Genomic DNA, 21543 nt, shown 5'->3' on the forward strand with positions numbered 1-21543 from the left:
CGAGGGCGCCTCACCGTGACTCAGCGTTTCGCCGCCCGCGGCCGCAGCCGGGCGGGAGGCGGGAGTCTGTGGGGCTCGGGGGGGCGGGGGCGGGCGAGGGTGCGCTCCCGTCTCTCCAGGCCGCCGGGCTCCTCCCGCGCCCCCTTCCGCCCCTCCCCTGCCTGCTCGGCGACCCAGCGACCTCTGCGCCCCTCCCGCCCCGGAGAGGCGCGCCCCCGCGGACGTCCGGGCGCTCGCTGGGCCGGGCGGGTGCTCCCGGCCCGTCAAGGACCCGCCCCCACCTCGTTAGGAGGCCCGTCGTTCACTGGAGTCGCTGGTCGCGCGTCCCTCAGAGCGGAGCTGCACGTTCCAATCGTGCCTCCGACACTTGTTAGCTGTGCGACCTGGGGCAGCTGGCTCAGCGTCTCTGTGCCTCCAGCTCCTCCACTGCAAAACGGGGGTGGGGATAATGGAACCAGCCTGGTAATGAGAATTAAGTGAACTTGGTGTGTCCTAAGCACGACACAATTGTTTGTTGCATAAATATGTCGCCTGCTGTTTGGCCCTTAGCATGGGGGGGTGGGGGGAGCGGTGGAGGTGAGGGCAGGAATGGAGGCGCCGACACTCTTTTGCCTGAAGAAGAGACACGCTCGCTCCGGGCGACAGTTGGGTAAGAGCGCGCTTGTCGTGGGCGTGCTTGTGGACAGGCATTGGAGAGTTTTCCCAGGGCAGTGCACAGTCGCAGCGCCGGTGAGCGCGTCCAGCTCCCTGCTGGGGTTGTTAACCAGGAGGACGGGGCACGGCCGCCAGCTTCTGTCCTCCAAACACCAGAAAAGCTTGTTGTGTGGTTTAGAGAAAGGAAAGAAAGTGGCACTTCCAAAGCGGGGACCAGAAAACTTTGTAAAGGGCCGGATGGTAAATGTTTTCAACTCTGTAGGCCACATATGTTCTCTGTGAAGACCGTTCCAAGGTTGGCCTCTGTAGCAACAAACCAGCCATAGACAACATGGAAGTAAACGGGTGCGGCTGTTTCAATAAAACTTCAATTATGGCTCCTGTTGGGGAGGGAGGATTTCCTCTGCCCTTCAAGGTCCTTGTAGCTGGACTGAGAATCAAGTCGACGGGAGACAGATTAACAGGAGAAAATCGAATTTAATTCTGTGAGTATGGGGAATTCGCAGAGCTGTGAAATTCCAAAGACAGTGAGGCAACATGAGGCTTTCTAGCATCCGGATCTCAGGACAGGGATGGGGGTGTGGGGACACAAAGGGAAGAAGACCATTTGCGGAAGGTGAGAGGAGATGTTTGGAAAACAAAGGTTGCCGTGCTATGCACTTCAGTCTCTAGGTAAAGAGGAATCTCTGTTAATCACGTCCACCCTCCACCCCCACTCACCCATCTCCTCTCATCAGAACCGAGGTTATCCGTTCCACCACCGAGGCCGAGATTTAATAGGCAAGCATCTCTAGGAGAGGGGATACATTTAATCTTCCATCCCAGTAGGTGCAAACCATTCACATCGTAGGTGTAAACCATTCACATCGGATCCCAACCTTCATGTAGATCATTTTAGCACCAGAGGAGTAAATGCAGGAGGTGGTGGGGCGATACCCCCACTGAAGAGATTCCAGGGCAAAAGCTCAGGCTGTAGAGAGACACTACTGGAGCCCTTGGAGGCTTACTCTTTAGCAAAGAGAGACAGACATTAAAGGTAATAAATAAATCGTGCAGCAGGTGTCAAATGCTGTGGAAAGAGACGAAGCGGAGCAGAGAGAGGGAGATCCTCAGCGCTGGGTGGAGTGAGATTGTAGTACTAAACAAGGTGGTCCAGGTAGGGCTCATTAGGAAGATGCCACTTGAAGCAGAGCCCCGAGATGAGGACATGAACCAGGCAGATGTCTGTGGCAGTTTGCCAAGCAGAGGAAACCACCGAATGCTGAAATTTGGAATCAGAAGCAGGTAGATGGTGTTTAAAGCCATGGCACAAATGAATTTTTTAAAGTGGGGGGGAAAAAAACAATAGAGGTCAGCCAGAAGCCAGAAGAAGCTCGCTCGTGCCTTAGAGAACGTTCCCGAGGGTGTCACTGGGTACGGGTGCCAGCGCAGAGGATAATTTGAACAGATTAAATCACGTAATCGCAACAGCAGGTTGCCACAACAAGTTGGAATTAAACTAAAGACGTGCCAAATACAAAGCCAAAGAAAGGTTCGGGAGACGTGGCAGAGGAAGCGAATGAATAGAAGAAGTCAATAAATCTACGACATTTGACTCAGAGGAAACCACTCCCCACGACTGCCCCGGAGAGTTTCAAGGCCCAAGAAGGGATGGGGATCCTAAGAGATTGTGCCCAGGTGTTTCCAGTACTGGACTTAAACCTTCACTTGGGGGTTCTGCCTCCTCAAGACATAAGGCCCCTGAAGCTGTGGGCTGCCTCTGTTCTGTTTACTCCTGTCTCTGCTTGGCCCACGGCAGGTTCTCACTAAGACCCGACCGGATGATGAGTGAACAGCAATGATGCGAATCCCGCGTCCACCCAAAGGAATACTCTTTGCAAGTCAGTAGCTTCACTCTCGTCTGCCACCCCAAGATTTCATCACACCGTGGAGGTTTCCAAATAAGTCTGAGTAGCCAAGCGTGTATAAGTTAATACAGTTGTCAACGCAACGCCAAAAGGCTGGCTGTGGTTTTCGGCCGTTGATAGTAGAGCCTAAAAGAACTCATTAGATGTATTTCACGTTACCGGTCAGCGTGCACCAGAGAAAAGGGTGGAATGAGGAAAGCCGAAAGCGGTGATGTTGTCAGAATGATGTCCAGCAACAATCACGCTTTTCATTGCAATCTTGGTGCATTGGCCAAACTGATCTCTTTTCTGCTTCTGGATTTCTTAATACCTTAAGGTGGGGAAATGTGCCCCTTTTGGGTCATATTAACTGTCTTTATCTGTCGCATATTCTCCAGCCTCCCCTCGCCCAGGGTCCACTTGGAGTGTTCATTGCTTTCTCTCTGTGCACTTTGGCGTTACCTCACGGTTTCCTGATTCTTGAGAGAAGTCAGCGTCAGGAGCGGGGTTTTGCCGAGATATTTTCTTGTCCTTTCCAGCACAGAGCTCTATAAACAAAGGCAGGGTTATCACATGTACCTGGCAGCTGCCTGGGAAAAGCGGGAGCTGTAGTTATCAAAATTGGAACCTTTATGAAAAATGCTTTTGTCTCCGTTTTTGTTGCGTTCAATCAGATCAACAAGTGTTGGCTAAGTGCTGAGCGTGGTTTCCTGTGGGATTGTGCAAGGCCCTTGCAGGACAATAAACGTTTTGGGGGCACTGAGTAATGTAGCCATTTCTGACCCAGCAGCCGGGAAAATGTGAGACAATTTGCTGCCGCTGGAAGGAGGGCAGCGGGGGCCGTGTTCCTGCAAGAGCAGACCAACCTCACCGCGGCGGACCCCGGCGGCGGACCCAGCCAAAATGGTGCGTTTCGTGCAGGTGCCTACACGATGTCATACCCTACAGGCAAATAGGCTCAGGACGATGAATGTGAAATTGCCGGGGCTCCTCCAGGGACTTTGGATGAGACCGTGCAATTTGGAGGCCTGCTGTGGATTTGCTGTAAATTCCCCCCGCGTTCAGAATCTCGTTCGGGGAAGCCGTCGGGTTGTGTGTATTTCACCGTCGGCTCCAGCTAGCTCTGTGGCTTTCTCCGTAGAGTGCTGTACGCATTGCCCTTCCGTGCCTTTGCATACCGGCTTCCTAACTGCTTCCGAAGAGACAGAGCAATGTTAGTCATACCTTCTTTCACTTATCTGTGTTTTTATGATGTTATTTTAACTACAAATATTTGCTCGCAGGTTCCCGAAGTCTTCCAAAATCTGGGGCTTGGGGGTGTCTTAGATGGAGATGGAAGGATGGGGGAGGTGAACCTTTCAGTTGCACCACAGCCATACAATTTTGCAAGTTCTTGTGGACCATGAGAATTTCACTGGATTTAAAGAGTAGCGCAACTGTAACGTGGTCTAGCTCAGTGCTTTCCGAACTCTCACGAGCACAGGCTGACGCTGATACTGCCGGCCCATGGACCACGCTTGGAATAACATCCACGTATTGGTTTGTGAGAAACCCAGTGGCACAAATACACAGTCAGGAAGGGGCTGGTTCAACCTGATTCTAAGGTGACCAGTCCCAGGGCCAAAAGCTTGTAACAGACGCATAGGTCAGGTGCTTGCTGACCAGAGAATCCCTGAGGTATATTCCTGCCTCTCACGATCCCCTATTCCCAGGATCTGGTGAAGGGCGATGAGAACTGAAATTTTATCACTAAGGGTCATTTCACTGTCGTCAGTGTCTAACCTTTCCTGTGGTCTTTTTTTTTTTTTTTAATTTTACATATGGAGTGATGAGGGGAAGGGGTACGGAGTTTAGGAATATCTACTAGCCTGCTAGGCATCATACCGCCATTTTCTCTTGATCCTCATAAACCTTTGACGTGGTTATTGTTTTAGTCCCTTTACAGATGGGGAAGCTGGGGTTTAGCAGGGTTAAGTAACAGGCCAGGTTGCACAGAGACAGAGCAGGGATTTGAACCCACCAGCATGGTGCTTTTGCCCACGCCAACCTGTATCACCTAAGCAGTGTTATGGGCTACTAATTCAGCATAAGGTATTAGGACAAGGATTTATCACTTTTTGCTTTTTTCCTAACCACCCCATGAATTAGGACATACCCCATAGGACAGGGGGAGTCTGGCCTATTCTACAGGGTAAACAAATGCAAATTTTTAAGCTGCTTTAAACAGTGCCTGGTGTAAGGCACACCCTCCTTAAATGTGAGCTAGGATTCGATCGCTCATATCCTTCAAGGTCTGGTTCTAATGCCTCCCTTCCATAATGTCTTTCTTGACTATCTTAAGAAATGACTTTCCTTCCTCAGGCCTTTCAGGGCAAAGAGATCCTGGACTCTGCTCTAGCACTTGAGTCATTTCTTTCCACCTTTCTGTTTTTCTTTTTTTTAACATTTATTTATTTCTGAGAGAGAGCGCGCGCCAGCAGGAGAGGGGCAGAGAGAGGGGCTGTGCTGACAGCAGAGACCCTGATGCGGGGCTCGAACTCAAGAAACGTGAGATCCTGACCCGAGCTGAAGTCGGACACTCAACCGACTGAGCCACCCAGGCACCCCTCTACCCTTTGCTTTCTTAACCATGATTCAGTGCCCCTAATGCGCCCAGAACTTTCCCGTAGCTTTCTCATTCAAGCCACAGAAAACGACAGAGGCGTGACCCATCTCATCTTACAGGTCAGAAAGCTGAAGCTTAGGACAGGGTAGGGCCTTGGTCAGGGTGACACAGCGCACAAATGACAGCCCTATAGGCTCCTCCGTGCCTTCTCAGTCCACCACCCTCCGGCCGCCCGGCACGCTAATCAGTTATGAAACCTATCTCTCAAGTCTTCTCCTGATCTCTCGGGCAGTGGAGGGCTGGTCCTCATTTGGGGAACCACTCGCTTGATGTCCGGCCCGCTGCAGGCTCGAAATCGAGTGTGCTGGAGAGACCTGCAGAGTGACCTCCTTACTCTCCTGTTAATGGTTCCTCACAAATGTTAAATAAGCATGGCGCTTCCAAGTCATGGTCACTCGGCAGGCACCTTCAGTGTGGAAGTGACATAATGGTTGCTGGCTTCCTAAGAGAAAATACTATGTCGATTTCTGCCAGTGTTTTGGGTGCCGGTTCTTGTTTTTGCATCCCCTGCACTTTAATCTCTTTCTAGTTTCACGCGCTTATGGAAATAGGCAGCCTGGGCTATTTGGTAGGCAAATTGATGTGTCTATACCATGTAGGTGGTAATATGAGACACCCGCCGCATTCCACCAGCTCCCCTATGGAAATCGATTTCTGGCTAATACTAACTAGCTTTAGGATCTTGTTTCATTTTGAAAGTCTTCTGAGCCTTCCCAATTGAATTTCCCTTAAATATGGGTACACAGAGCCAGATTTGCCAGTTGTTGGACAGGCATTTGAGTCAACAGTGGTACCTGAGCCTGGTGACTTATTGTCCTAACACAGGGAGGAAACGTTGCATTGCTAAAAATGAGTCATCACCACTGGTTATCTCTTCCTATACCAAGGGAGACCATAAAAATGCCTTCCATTTGGAATCTAGGCTAATCTAGGAGAAGAGAGAAGTACGAGGAAGAGATAGAAGCAAATAGAAGTAGAAAGGCAGGTCCAAACCTGAGCAAGAGCCAGATATGGTCTTAGAAGAAACTGATCTGGATGAGACAAAAAGCATGACTAATCAAAATGGGGCTCTTCAAGGGTGTTGGGAAGCTCTGGGGCCCGCTGACGGAGTTGAACTCTGAAGGTCTCCAAAGACATGTGGCTCCAGACGTGTGTTACACGAGAACGACAGATTGCAGACCTATCTGCACAGAGTGCGAACTCATTTTTGTGAAAATAAATACGTGCACGTATGTATTCAAAAGTATCTAGACGTGTGTTCACCAAGATGTTAACAGGTTTTTTTTCCTTTGCTTATTTGTAGTTCTTCATTTTGTAGAATAAACGTACATCACATCTGATTTTAGAAATGAAAGCCAAAAAATTCACAAAAGGCAGGACTTTGGAATGAACAAATTTGTTGCCATTTGACAAATTATGTGGCATCAGGTGCAACAACATGCATAAAGCCTTGGAGATATATCAGAAAGTGTGTCCAAGGACTTGGAACGGCCCTTTTGAGCCCATTTTCTTCTTCCCCTCAAGATACAAAAGCAACTTTGTGAATTTCATTTCTCGGTGATTTCTGCGACTCACCATACTGATTTTTTAGATAAAATTTCCCTCCCCCAAATTTTAATGTAATGAATGTAAAATTTCTATAAACAGAAAAGCATGTGTACTAGGAAAGGCTGCTTATACATTGACATTGCCGTTTGCATTTTTAAAACAGTGCTCTTAGTGTGACAAGTCCATTCAGTATCTGAAAAAGTTTTGAAAAGTAAACTTTCTCTCTTATTTTGAAAAGTAAACTTTCTATTCAACTAATCAGATCTATTTAACTTGCATTCTGCTTTGAGGAGTCATGTTCTAGCTGTGGAGACAACAGACGTTTGACAAAAGTTTTCACAGTTTTTTTTTTATGCTTTCTTAGTAAAACTTTTAATTGCAGGAATATAAAAGGCAAAAGTGCCCTAAAACTATACCCAGTGTGTGGTATGGCTCCCCAAGAGGGGAATTAACTCAAAAACACTAGACCCTGCACAGTTTCAGTAACCCTTCAAGCAAATCTCTTCCGGCCATTGACTCTGGCTATAGGAAATAATCTTATCTGGGAACGCCTGGGTGGCTCAGTCAGTTGAGCATCCAACTCTTGATTTTGGCTCAGATCATGATCTCAGGGTCGTGGGTTTGAGCCCTGTGTTGGGCTCCACACTGGGTGTGGAACCTGGTTGGGATTCTGTCTCTCCTCTCTCTGCCTCTGCACTGCTTGTGCCTCTCCGCCCCGCCCCCCCCCCCCAGAAAAAGAAAAAAAAAAGAAAAGAAAAGAAAAGAAAAGAAAAAAAATCTTATCTGACCAGGCATATGTGTAGAGTTTCTAACGAAGGCAAAGGTGAAAAGTAGGTGTACCTGTCTTCCCAGGTCCTGCTGGGTTTACTACCCCCGACCTCTGCCCCATCTTTGAGTCCAGGGGCCAAGAAACCAGTGACCATGACAAATAGCACCCACTGTGGTCAAAAGAAACCCATTCTACTTTCCCAAAGGAATTATGCTTTTCTTTCCAGATAAAACGATATTCAAAACAAAAAGTGACCGATGGATAAGATTTGTATTGGATAAGATTTCCATTACTTCTGCCTCTAAAGCAATCGATGCCCTTGGAGAACATTTGAGGGATTAATAGTCACTTCATCTGTATAAATAATGAACATACACTGACTTTTTGATTCCCATTTCTACAGTGGTGTGGTCTATGTCAGGAGGGAAGCTGGCTGGACCTGATGGTGGTTTATTCAATGTGTCTCCCTTCCTTCCCGCTTCCCTGCCTTAGTGGGCCCATCACGCTCTGGGCCAGTGAGAAGTGGCCTTTAACGATTGGACAGGTTCACTTGGCATCCTCTCCCATCCACACAGAGCAGTGCCTCTGTGGGTGCTTCCTGATAGAGAGTGATAAATAGGATGCAAATATGTTCTTTGTAATCCATGATCTTGGCATAGCCAGAGGGAATATGAGCACCTGTGCCTCAGGACAGTAACTTTTTGCTTAGACCTCGAGAGTTGACTCGACGTTTAGGACCCACAAGCACACCCGAGCGATCAAATGTAAGGTGAGTAAAGTTAACGATACGCAGATTATCAGTAGACAAAGAACGACAGAAATTATTGAACCTCTGACTGCTAATAATCCTGAGATTTCACAAAACAAAGAACTTACGGAAGTTTACCTTTTGCGGCCCACTACTTAACATTACTTTAAAACAAAACAAAACAAAACATTACTTTTCGTTACCAGATCTGATATCAGACTTGAGGGTGAAGCAACAGTCTTAGTAGCACCAGAAAGTTAATGTATTTATTTTTTAGAAATACCTTAAACTTTCACGGCAACATGGTTTGGGAAGGAAAAGCAAGACTGTTTTTAGTTTGTAAGGTACCAATTTTTTTTTCAGTTTCTTAAAAATTGATTTGGGTAGCGTTTTTTAAATGTTCTGTTCTCAGAAATCCTGAAAATCATATCCGTGCCCTTTATGTTAAAGCTCTGATTATGATCAGGAACTGTGGGTAGCACTTACAATGCTATCAGGGTCTCACAGTGGTTTGGATGATTTGGTCAAAGAGGAGTCACATTGACAGAGAGAAATTTGTTGGCCAATCACTTCAGACATGGTGAGCTGTCTGGAGTCCAAATATTTCAAAGTTTGAGCAAATCCAACAAATCAACATATTTATACCAGTCAGAGCCAAAGCAGTAGGAATGAAGGGCAGGCGCATGTGTATTTAAGAGACTGCTTAGTTAAATTTTTTTCTCTAGTCCTAAATATAAGTTGTAGAAATTATATTATTTATATTATCCCTGGCTGACAAAGAGTTGGCTAAAAATTCTGAAGGCTAAAAGAGAACGTAGCTGGGTGCTACACACACTCATTTTCATTATTTTATTTTATTTAGGACGACGATATGGACACAAAATCCATTCTAGAAGAACTTCTTCTCAAAAGGTCACAGCAAAAAAAGAAAATGTCGCCAAGTAATTACAAAGAGAGGCTTTTTGTTTTAACCAAAACAAATCTCTCCTACTATGAATATGACAAAATGGTGAGACCCTACTTATTCCATTGTTTTTGTACTGTTTATTTTTCTTAAGTCTCCACAAAGTGCTTAATTATAATGGAACAATGTCACGCTTCTTAGCTTACACAGTAAAGATCAACTTGCCCTCACTTATCACATGGTCTTTTCTTAACCAAGGTATGAGTAATTCAAGATAAAGGGCTTTAAAATACTGGCTAACTTTACTGAGGCAAATTGTACCCTTTAGAACAGTGGTCCTCAACTGAGGGGGATCTGGCCCCCCCAGGGGACATTTTTGGTTATCGTGATGGCGGGGGGGAGGTATGCTACTGGCATCTAGTGGGTAGAGGCCAGAGTTACTGCCAAACATCCTATAACGTGCAGAACAGCCCCCACAACAGAGAACGATCTGACCCCAAAGAGTGCTGAAGATAAGAAACCCTGCCTTAACACTCTGCTGGAAATAAGACTATTTCTATAAAGCTGAGAATTCTATCAGAGCAGAAATACTGAAAGACTGTCTTAAAATTGGAACAAAATTAAGATGCTTCCTGGAGTTAAATTTTGATTTTCCCAAGTGGATTAAGCAAGCACGTGACAGGTGATTGGAAATGTGTTTCAAGATTATCAAACAAAATTAAGTACTGCTTGAAGACTTGCTTTTGGAGGCGTATATATGAGCTTGTGTCCACACTCGAAAACATATTCTGTTGCCATTGGATTTTGACCACGATGGAATAATTGGAAGAATTCTCACATAGCCGTCCCACCTCTCAATCTCCCTCCTAGGATAACCTTCACTTTATGCTTTTCCTTGTGTGCCATTGTGCATTGCATGAGGCATCTAATATTTTGGTTTTTAATTCAGAAAAGAGGCAGCAGAAAAGGATCAATTGAGATTAAGAAAATCAGATGCGTGGAGAAAGTAAACCTTGAGGAGCAGACCCCTGTGGAAAGACAGTATCCGTTTCAGGTAAGGGGCGGGACAGGGACAACGTTCTATCGGGCGGATGGCTTTTGTTTTAATATTTTCGATTGTGAACTCAACATATGGCCGATAACCAAAGGTGTTGCGAAACGATGAAGACAGTGACAAGGCTTGACACGTCCCCAGATGGGAGCTGGGCATTTTGCTGAAATTCTACCTACCGATCTGCTTCACTTGGAGGGAGAAAAGAAAGGATGAGCAAGTAGCCACAGTGGCCTGACTTGCCCTGGGGCCTCACATTCTATCATCAAACACTGCTAAGCATTTCCAAGGGGCTACAAGGTATTAGACACACTATAAGGAATCAAATGCCATCCTTGTCCCCAAGGCATTTCCAGATCATTATAAGGCAGTGAGGGTGAGCGTTAAGATGAAGGTCTGCAGAGGAGCCATGGTGACCCAGGAAGCGGAAGCTCAGTCCTCACTCCCAAAGGTCAGGGAGATGATCTATCTATTGGAAGTGACCCTCGGGTTAAGAAAGACCAGTGGTTAGCCCGGCAAAAACAGGAAGGGCAGTGAAACAAAAGAAACAGCAGATGTCAAGGCCCTGTAGGTGAAGTAGGAATAACGCCAGCCTTGTGAGCAAGTGAAGGACATGATGAGCCTGGAAAGGTGGGCACGGCCATATCATGAAAGACTTCGCACAGCATACTAAGGAGTTTGCATTTTACCCTGAAGTATTTTATGCAATGGTATGGTGCAGAAAGTGTGCCTACAGTACCCTTTGGAAGTGGCTTGATCTGCATCGTGCCCTAGTTTTATTACATCATTAATACTTATCTTTCCGATCTAAAGGCAGACGGACCGACTGTCCTTCTGATGGTCAGACTACCCAGGGGTAGTGACTCGAGGGAACTGTGGCCAAAAATGAAATAAAATCATCTGGTTGGTGAACAGGCCATACTTCCTATTTAAAAAAATTTTTTTTAATGTTTTATTTATTTTTGACAGAGAGAGATAGAGCATAGCGGGGGAGGGGCAGAGAGAGAGGGAGACACAGAATCCGAAGCAGGCTTCAGGCTCTGAGCCGTCAGCACAGAGCCCGATGCAGGGCTCGAACTCACAGACCGTGAGATCATGACCTGAGCCGAAGTCGGATGCTCAACCGACTGAGCCACCCAGGCGCCCCCATACTTCCTATTTTAAAAGCAAACACTGCTCAGTTGGAAGAAGCCAGGGGAATGTGTGCTCACGGAAGATGCTTCATATTCTTATCACAGAAGCACGGAACACTCAAAAGAACACAGGCTTTGGAGGCGCACAGAGCTCCTAACTCCACTGCTTATATTTGTCTATTTACCATAGACAACACATTCAACCCTCTGAGTTGGTTTCTTCATTTACAAAGTGGGTATAATCGTATATATTTCATACCATTGAAATTGGATTAAAATCTTAAAGTATCTAGGAAAGATTCCAGACAGTAGTAGATATTTAATAAGTGGTCTGTAACATTTACCCACGAAAATGCAATAAACTAGAGAACGATCTGGGGAAGACATTATAATGTTCCAACATTTAAACAAGCATCTTAAAGAAGAGAAAATGATTTATGCTGGGGATTCCCAGGGTGGGACATGACCCAAGGAAACAAAGTAACAGGGAGACAGATTTTTACTCAATATAAGCAGGAACTATATAATGATCAGAATATATGGAAATTGCCAAGGGTGGTATAGCAAAGGTAAAGGACATTTCATCCCTGAAGATATTTTTAAGGATAGAACAGGTAAGCATTTCCCAATGGGGTATAAAGAGAGTCATGCACTGGGTTGATGGATGGACCAGAACATTCCTAAGACATCTGTCATAGCTAACATTTTGTACTTTCATAATTCTCCATGGTCCAGGGCATGTATGCTGGGACCTCTGGGACCTCAGTGTTCACGAATGTCAGATGCCTCATTGCCATGATTTTCCCAAATGTAGAAGTGTCTGGGAGAAAACAAACTGGGGGGGGGGGTGGAGGATAAAAAGAACTAGATTTTTTTATCTAATTCCAAAGGTATTGCATATTTCATAAGCAAACTCAACTTTTCTTTTGGATCCCAGAAAACGTGTAGTTGCCCCGGAATGAACCATGGATGCAATTATATCTCAATGAACCCAATCTCTTCCTTTCCAGATTGTCTATAAAGACGGGCTTCTCTATGTCTACGCATCAAACGAAGAGAGCCGAAGTCAGTGGTTGAAAGCATTACAAAAAGGTAATTTGGAAAATTCATTAAAGATAGCCACCAATTGAGTTCTGTTGAGGCTCCGTGGAGGAAAGATATGGCAGTAAAAGGGCCCTCTGCCAAGGGAGAATCCACTGCTTTTCCTAGGAACCTCAGAGAATGGGTCATGCTCATTCTCATTTTGCATTCTCATTGTTACACGGGGCGAGCCTGTGGATCCGATTCCCTTCCTCCCCGCTCCCCACCCGCACAGAGCAGCTATTGTGTCCTCCCAGCAGCGCAGGGCGGGGGGGGGGGGGGGGGGGGGGGGGCCAGACCACCTGCTCTCCACCCCCTGTGCCTTTACCAAGGCAAAGTCTAGGTTCTCGTGGGGCCTGTGGCTACTGGACTTTGGATGTTTACAGAAAGTTCTATCTAATACTTACCAAGTACTATCTGCCAACTACTGTGGCAAGTACGCTGTAAAGTATTTTCTTAAGTAATCCTCTCGACAGCTCTATGGAAGGGGGTAATATTATTCTCCTTTTCTCAGATGAGTGGAATTAAAGAGACGTGGCCGGTGTCGCGTACCTAATAATGGAGAACTCGTAACTCGGTGGCCCAAACCCAGCTTTTGAACCAGGGCAGTAGAAATGCTAGGCAAAACTGGGGATTTAATGAAGCTTCTACTCAGGGATTCTTAGGCTGCTCTGGTGACAACCTTTGGCAGAAGAGACAAAATGGTTAGTAATTTCGTGCTATGATATTTTTCCCTGGGATGTTTTTATTTTAAAGGTAGGTCAGAGTGTGAGGACAGTATATGACTCAAATGAATGACTCTATTGGTGTGATTTCAGGTACTAAGCCCCCAGGCAGCGTACGGTTTTGTTTTAATTCATTTAAGTTTTAGATGCGGGTTCTTTCTCCGTATACTTCAAATTATACCACTGTAGACGATGACCGACTTTGGTGCAAATACATCCTTTTTTTCTTGTTCCACACACAGAACTTCATCTTCCCTTTGCACGAAAGGGTTTAGCCGCCTATTCTGTAGGTTGAGTGGTCCGGTGAGGGGAGTAGCCTCCCTCTACCCGCTACCAGCGGGGTGAAATGAGAAGGGCATCCCTCTTAGAGACAGACAAATCCGCGTCCAAGTCCTGCTTTGCTGTGTCACCTAATAAAACCATCCCATGTCTCTGGATCTCAGTTTCCCAACCTGTGAAATGGGAGATCACATTTCTTTTTCCCTCGAGTGATCATGAGCCACACACAAATGACGCACATATACACTAAAGTATCCTCCACACCCACGTGAGCCCCTGTGGTTATAGTGGGGCCTCCAGGAGGGGTTTGAGATGCTCCCCACTCAGTCTCCCTTTGGCGGGGGGTGGGGGGGGGGCTTCGTAGGAGTAGTTGCTATGTAGACACCTCCTGTGTGCAGCTATCAGTCATTCCCTAGAGTCCTTCGTGGGTCCTTCTGGAACTATATATGGCAGAAAGCTTTGGGTTTGGCCCTGGGAAGCTCGGGTAAAGGCAGATGGAAAACAAAGCAAGGCAGGGACAGAGAAGCAAAGGTGAATCTCCTAGCCCCTCATAAAACTTCAGAGAGGCCCTATCACCACATGCACAGTAAGCCGCCACATGCACAGTAAGCCATCTGTATCAGTTAGTAATGCTTGGGGGTGCAGGTAAAAAGACACTAAACAGGGGCACCTGGGTGGCTCAGCCGGTCAAGCCTCCAACTCTTGACTTTGGCTCAGGTGGTGATCTCACAGTTCGTGGGTTCGAGCCCCGCATCTGGCTCTGTGCAGCATGGAGCCTTTGAGATTTTCTGTGTGTGTGTGTGTGTGTGTGTGTGTGTGTGTGTGTCTCCCCCTCCCTCCCTCCTTCCCTCTGTCTTTCTCTCAAAATAAACAAACTTAAAAAAAAAATGACACCGGACGCTGGCTGAAACAAATGTACATTTGTTCCCCTCACACGGTTAGCAAGTCCAGAGGGAGATGGCCCAGGGCCAATGCAGCAGCCCAGTGAAGTCGGGTAAAGACCCAGGCTCCTCCTAACCTTCTGCTCTGCCATCTGGGAAAGGCTCTGGGAGGCTCTGGGAAAGGCTCTGAGCTTCTTCACAAGCGTAACCTGCAAACTTGTGCACGTGTCATACTGGCCAGAACTGTATCCCACGGCCATTTCTACGTGCAGGGGAGGCTGGAAGACAGTATGTGGGGTTTCCAGCCTTCATGCTGGAAAACAGGAAGAGAGAAGGTGGTGAGATCGGCTGTCAGGTTGAAGGAAACAAAAGAGGAGCATGGTATCAGCTGTCAGGCTGGCCAACCTGCCACAGGAAAACAAAGAAGTTTCCTCACTTAAATCCTCTCCCCTATGAAGACTTTTTGTCCGTTGTTTAGCTCAGGTATTATAAACCGAGGCGGCGCCGGAGACATAAAACTTTCCAGATAGTAACCTACAGTCGGGAGGTTTGGGCTGACTGAGTGGGGACTCAGGGAGCGTCAGCCACCGTGGTTCTGAATTCAGCTGACCAGATGTGGATAAAGCGTGCCCTTTCCAAAAATGAAAACGGAAGGGGGGTTGACAGGGAAGCTGGCGTCTGTGCATTGGACTCGAGTAGAAACAGCTTGGGGCTGAGTCTCAGAAGTGCTACTTGCTAGGTCTATGACCTTGAGCAAGCTACAGCACCTCCCTGCCCCTCGGCTGACCTAGCTCTGTAAGTGCCGTGACAGGAACAGATGCCTGCAAGGCTGTTGAGTAGATTCAACGAGACGATACATGTGAGGGGAAATACGGAAACTCCTATGTACACGTTAACAGACATGAGTTCCTCTTCTTGTCATTATTAAATGGTGGGAGTGTCACAACGTGGACTTTTGGACTCGGTTGGAAAAGAGCTACTCGCCCAGGAATCGAAATTCATTCGTGCAGTAGGAAATAACAGGAATTCTGGCCTGGTGGGGTAGGGGTGGGGCGCGGTAGGAGCCCGGAGAGTAGGAAGGCAAGTAATATGCCCAAGGAATCGCAATGGCCATTTGGGGACCAAGGTCAGAAACTAGTGTGTTGCAATCTTATTTTTTAATGTTTATTTATTTTGAGAAAGAGAGCGAGAGCATGTGTGCACACAAGCAAGTGGGGGAGGGGCAGGGAGAGAGGGAGACACGGAATCCCAAGCAGGCTCCACCCTCAGTGCAGAGCCCGACCCAGGGCTCGATCTCATGACCGTGAGATCATGAACTGAGCCGAAATCAAGAGCCTGATGTTTAACTGACTGAGCCACCCAGATGCCCCTAGTGTATGGTATTCTTAACCCCATTTGCTTTTTGTTACTTCTGGAATAATTTCCCTTTAGTTCCCATTAATATTTAGTAAAGTTTTTTTTTTTAATGCCAGCACTTTCAGCTAAGCTGAGCTGAGCTAAACTAAGGGAATGATGACACTAAAACCTACTGTTCACTGAACACCTGCTCTGAGCCAAACTCTACGCTGGATGCTTTACATACATAAAGACTGGATATGATCCACTGACCCAGCCAAGCAGTTCTTATCTCCAAACACTTCCTTGAATCAGAGCAGGACTCTCCTGGGACTAATATAAGGAGTCCTTAAGATGAATATAAAATCAAGAAGAAAAGAATTGAAGTCACATATAGAACCAGCCCTCCCCACCTAGAAAACCTTCTTGAACTGATCTCTACTAAGACCTCGTGGGTTTCTCTGCTGTATTTTGAGAGAGGCTAATTTGGTGTAGACATGGGATTCTACTCCAGTATTAGAATTTCATTTCTCTGGATTAAACATTGCCCTGCTCCCGTATACATATTTTTAAATATGCACATATTCCTAGAAAAGGAGCCCCACAAACCATTCGTTCTTTAATGTAAACAAGTCAAAGCCATGAAAGACAAAGCAGGGATGAGGGATGGTTCCAGATCAAGGGAAACTAGAAAACTAAATGCCATATGTGATTCTGGATTGGATCCCCAATCAGAAACAGTGAATAATTATAAAGGGTATTATTGAAACAGTTGGAACAATATTGAATATAAAATATTCAGGAAGACTATTGTATCATGTTAAGTTTCCTGAATTTGATAATGGTATTGCGGTTGTGTAAGGGACTGTCGCTGCTAACAGAAGTTATGTGCTGAGGTATTTATGGGTGATATTTTCTAGGTCATGATATCTGCAACGTACTCTCAAATGGTTAACAAAACGTAACAACTTAAAAATTTTTAATAATAATCATATGTATGCACAAAGAGAAAGATAAAGCAAATGTGGCAAACAGTTAAAAATTGATGAATCTGGGTGAAGGGTATATGGACGTCTGTTGTACCAGTCTTCAAACTCATCGGTATGTTTGAAATGTTCCAAAATGAAGAGTGGAGGGAAGTACATGTTGCTGAGAACCTTCTTTCCCTCTTGCTAAGATTTAGTCCTATCCTCCAGCCTCCTACAAGAGAACACCATGTACCATAACCCCTTTACTATCTTTACAGATGTATTTCTAACATCCTAGATCACCGAGTTGATCCACATATACATTTTCTAGTTTTTTGGGTAAGGCTGATACAAGTTATTGTATCATTCTCACTATATGCCAGGTTCAACGTTTTTTTTTGGTTTCTTGGTTTTTTTTGGCTTATTAACTTCTGAGTGAAAGACATATCCTTCGGGAACCATTAAATAAGGTTTTCATTGTTCTGTGATAACAGCACTTACTGAACGTGTTTCTTCTCTTGGGCCAACGTTTGCTCATGCTGTGTTTTCTTCCTGCCTGTTCCCCAGAGATAAGGGGCAACCCCCACCTGCTGATCAAGTACCACAGTGGGTTCTTCGTGGATGGAAAGTTCCTGTGCTGCCAGCAGAGCTGCAAAGCGGCCCCAGGATGTACCCTTTGGGAAGCATGTAATGTGACCCTTTTGTTGGGCTGGACCCGGGGTGGACGCTGCCCCGTTAGGCAAACCTGCCAAATTCCATAATAGCTCACCAAGTTCGGGAAAACAAGATGTGCCAGATTGGTTGACATCATGAAAATCCAGCCTCAAAAAATGCTAGCGGGCAGATGAAGCCCAGTTCTAGAGTCGATTGAGTCATGTTCACTAAAATAATAACAATATTAACATCCGGCATTCTTTCATGAGAAAGGTTTTTTTTTTAATTGGAATCATGAATCAATCAAGCTGTTTATTTCCTCCCATAATTCTTCCTGGTTTAACATAAACACCAAATGGGTAGAATGTGGTGAACATATCACCATGGTTCATAACCCTAAAATAATAAATCAGAAAAACCACCATTCTGTAAAAAAATATGTCAAAGAATAAAATGTAACTAACACTTTTAATCACCATAGATACCAAAGTGACGGACGACCTAATTTTAAAAGGCATATTTAAAGGATTTGCCATTTCTGTACGTGTTTATTGGTTTCTTAATAACGTCACAGAAGGTAGTGAAGGGTTTGCCTTAAGTGCAATCAGATTCTGTCCAGAGTTATATTCCTAAGAAAATCTGCCTGAGACTTTATCTGGGGACAGAAAAGAAAGCCCACCCAGTGGCTTTAAAGGGTTAACAGAGGGAAGGAATTAGGTTGTTTTCTGCTTGTGCCCTAGGGGGTCCCCTTCCATCTCCAGGATACTTACGTGAGGCAGTCCCACGTATTTTAGACGCGTATCACTGTTTCGCAATATTAAGTTGCAAATAAATTAAAAAGGAGAACTTATTCTGGGAGCGGTTTTACCAGCCTGGGCAAAATATGCGAGGATTCCACCTTTAACGAATTGAATGAGATCAGCGGTGTGATCCCACTTCATGAACTGTAAGACACACAGGGACATGAGCTATTATTCAACTTCACTCCATCACGGTATTCACCCCTGACAGTCACATTGATGGCGTTACTAGTAATTTGGCAACAAAATCAATGAGTAAATGTTCATTGTGTTTTCTATCTTAATTAGACTACGCAATGAATACTTATTAATCTTAAGTATACCACATTGCCCTTTATACTCACCAATTACAGTGATTTAATGAACTATATAGAAATTGTTGTCTATGGATCCTCCCTCCACTGTAAGGGACTAAGGAATAATGTTTCCTTACAGCATTAATTATCCCCCGCACTTATTCTGTTCAAGATCTGGCATCATTACCCAGCAGGCCAGATTCTAGCTCTGACCTTACCGCCCTAACTCCCTGGGAAGAAGCGGGGGAAAAAGGGCAGAGAGAGCACTGCCTCGGGATTATCTTCCTAGGCTCTGCCTGGATGGCATCTGCCATGCATTCTGGGTGCAACAGGCTCTTTGCCAGCCTCTGAAGAAAACTACAGAATTTGCGGGTGCTGTGGCCCATGAGCAGCTATGATATTGTCTATTTGCCCAAGTAGAACTTCCTGCCTTGGCCTTCTCTGCTGAGTTACAGGGTAGCCCCTGGGTACAGTTACTTGGGAGGAAACAGTTGAGAGTCTTTGCTTCCTTCTGTCTCCAAAATGCCCTAGACCACTCCTTTTCTGGGACACATGGCCTATAAGTAAGTTTACCATGCGCCCCAGTTTGTTTGCATCAGTCTCCTTCTGCAGCTGGGGACCTGGCGTAATTATTAAAAGCTACCGATCCCTGTAAGGAATGTTCCAGCGTGGTTAGTACACCACACGGCCACTGTACTTACAAGGCACCTGACGGCTTCACCCTCATGGCTGGGCATCTACCCACAGGCGCAAGTGGAAAGAGAAACCAACAACTACCATAAGAAATGAAAAAAAAAAAAAAAGCATAGGATAGGTTTGTTCACTCATAAATCAGCTACTTACAAGCATCTTGTATGCGTTACTCCAAGAGGAATCAGACATGGATTCTGACCCCAAGCCTCATAGGTATTACCCAACGAGATTAGACATCTGTACTTCAAATACAGGGTGGAAATGAGATATAAATTAACAGTTTAAAGGATTGAGAGGAATCTGAATTTTTTATCTGTTTGGGGAGAATACTGATCACCAGAGGCGGAGGAGTGGTATTCGAGTTGGGTGTTACACGGGAAAGTAACAACATCACTCCAAAGGGTGCGTCTGAATTCATTTCATCTGAAGCACTGATCACATAAGCTACTTCATTCTTTTCATTCATGACACTGGGTGCTTGCTTTGTTTAAAGTTCCTTCTGATACGACTTGGCTTTGCTTTTCAGATGCTGATCTGCACGTCACAACCCATGAAGAGAAACACAGGGCTCCCACCTTCCCAGACAGAGTGGTAAGTCAATATTAAAAAAAAAAAATGTTTGCATAGTCAGGATATATTACATAAACCATGAGTTGCCGGATTCAAGAGTGGAAAATATGGGCCTCATTCAGACTGCTCAGCAAAGAGAGGGAAACCGTGAGTTATCACCAAGAGCAATGGCAGTATCGAATGATACTGTTGTAGTTAATGCCTTTTCTAACCTATAAGCACATAAGAGTCACCAAACAATGGGTGCAAGCAGGAGAAGTCCTTAAGATGGCATCACATGTAACAGGCAGCTGTTACTTACCGCCATGCCTCCCCCAGCACCAGCATGGCCAAGTCGGCCTCACGTGAATATTCTAGAGAAGGAATGGGCACAAGCAGAAACTAACCTAAGTCTTTCCCTCCATTATCCCTTCAAAGCCACTTGGTGTGCTTTTTTTCTCTGTCTCTGAACAGAATCTCCAGGAGATGCCCCAGTTTTCTGGTCACTCTCCTTTGAAATAAAATTTCCCAATGACTCGTAGTCATGGGAAGAACCTCTAAATTGTCCCATCCGATGTTATCATCCTACCACTCCAAACATCACTCTGAGTGACAACTCCTCCCCTGCACATGGCTCAGATGGAAGCCTGCTTCGGGTGAGGGTCATGAAGAAGCTGAAATTTCTGACTCTTTCACAGTTGGGCCCCAGGAAGAGGGGGGCTAATGAAAAACAGTTATATGTGGCTGATCCCATCATGACTCAGTAGGGGTGGCTTCTGGGTGAGACAGTTTTCCAGTGCTGATTCTTTAGCCTCTGGGCAACTTGTGTGGGTTTGCCGTGAGAGCGCAGATCCAAATGTAGTTTTATGACAGAGGGAATGTCTTCACCTTTAGCTCTTGGGTTTCTGGTCCTCGCATTTTGCTGAGCCAATTCACCCATCTCAGGAAGAGTTCCTTTTAAGATGGCTCCCAGCCAACCCTCTCTCCAGGGTGGACTTGGCCTCCAGGAAAACAAACAAAACCTGGACTTCTCTGGTTAGGACCACAGTCTGTGGCTCACTGTGCCTCACACGACAGGCTGCTGCTCTGCTTTTGCTCTGCCTTCCTGGGTTTGTAGCCTTCGCTCCTGCTTTTCGGCTTCCCAGGCAGGTGTCAGCCTCCTCGCATGCCAGAGGACACATAAAGTGGCCTCCCAATGATCCTCTGGAAGCCGTCCTCAAAGTAAAGGAGGGTCTCTACCCACCCATCAGCTCTCTGGTGTCTTGGGTACTTATTTTCAGCGGTACACATTCACACACACGTCTCCCTTTCCGAGTCAAAACCATATAATTTTTGTGAACCAACATGCGGGACAAAAAGAAATCCACTACTGGAGTAGGTTAAATCGTGTCAATTGCTTCTAAAGGAAGCACAGCCATGCTGAAGCCTTGGTGGTGGACCCCCGGCATCCAGAACTGTGAGAGAACAAATTTCCGTTGTTTTAATCCACTGGATGCGTACCGATCTGTTATGGCAGCCTAAGGAAACTAATACAGTTATGAAGGCTTGAGGGTTTTATTGTTATCGGCAACATTGCTATTTTGGTTTGCGTCCATGCTCTAGTCCTGAAGCTTGGAATTTATGGCCTTGTAAAACACCTAACAGCAATGTCCAGAATAAGCAAACCTACAGGGACAAGAGGTTGAGAGGAGTGGGGCCGGGATGGAAATGGGGAGAGGCCGCTAATGTGCACAGGGGCCCCACAGGAGTGCCAGCAAGGTGCTTGGACCGGATTGTGGTGGTGGTTGCCCGACTTGACAAATTTACTGAAAGTCACTGAATTCTACCCTTATAAAAGGTAAATTTTATGGTATGCAAATTCTAATCCAATACAATTTATTTCAAACAAATCTAAGAGCTGGGGATAATTTAGGAGCCAGAAACCA

The 21543-nt window shown here is 45.8% G+C and overlaps 1 protein-coding gene across 3 annotated transcripts in view; it reads left to right on the plus strand.

Moving 5' to 3' along the window:
- The first annotated feature begins 2894 nt into the window (after positions 1 to 2894).
- Positions 2895 to 21543, plus strand: part of BMX (BMX non-receptor tyrosine kinase) — a 52904-nt gene continuing 34255 nt past the window's right edge. For 2 of the 3 annotated variants that reach the window (XM_049643483.1, XM_049643484.1), the window contains exons 1-6: positions 2896 to 3446; positions 9133 to 9279; positions 10124 to 10228; positions 12369 to 12450; positions 17194 to 17313; positions 19596 to 19660. In XM_049643483.1, the coding sequence (XP_049499440.1) occupies positions 3444 to 3446; positions 9133 to 9279; positions 10124 to 10228; positions 12369 to 12450; positions 17194 to 17313; positions 19596 to 19660 (522 nt within the window). In that variant the 5' untranslated portion in view covers positions 2896 to 3443. Of the gene's footprint in view, positions 3447 to 9132; positions 9280 to 10123; positions 10229 to 12368; positions 12451 to 17193; positions 17314 to 19595; positions 19661 to 21543 lie in introns of all 3 variants that reach the window. The other variant, XM_049643485.1, reaches the window with a different exon arrangement.

The sequence above is a fragment of the Panthera uncia genome, chromosome X (assembly GCF_023721935.1).
Source record: "Panthera uncia isolate 11264 chromosome X, Puncia_PCG_1.0, whole genome shotgun sequence".
NCBI classification, from domain to species: Eukaryota; Metazoa; Chordata; class Mammalia; order Carnivora; family Felidae; genus Panthera; species Panthera uncia.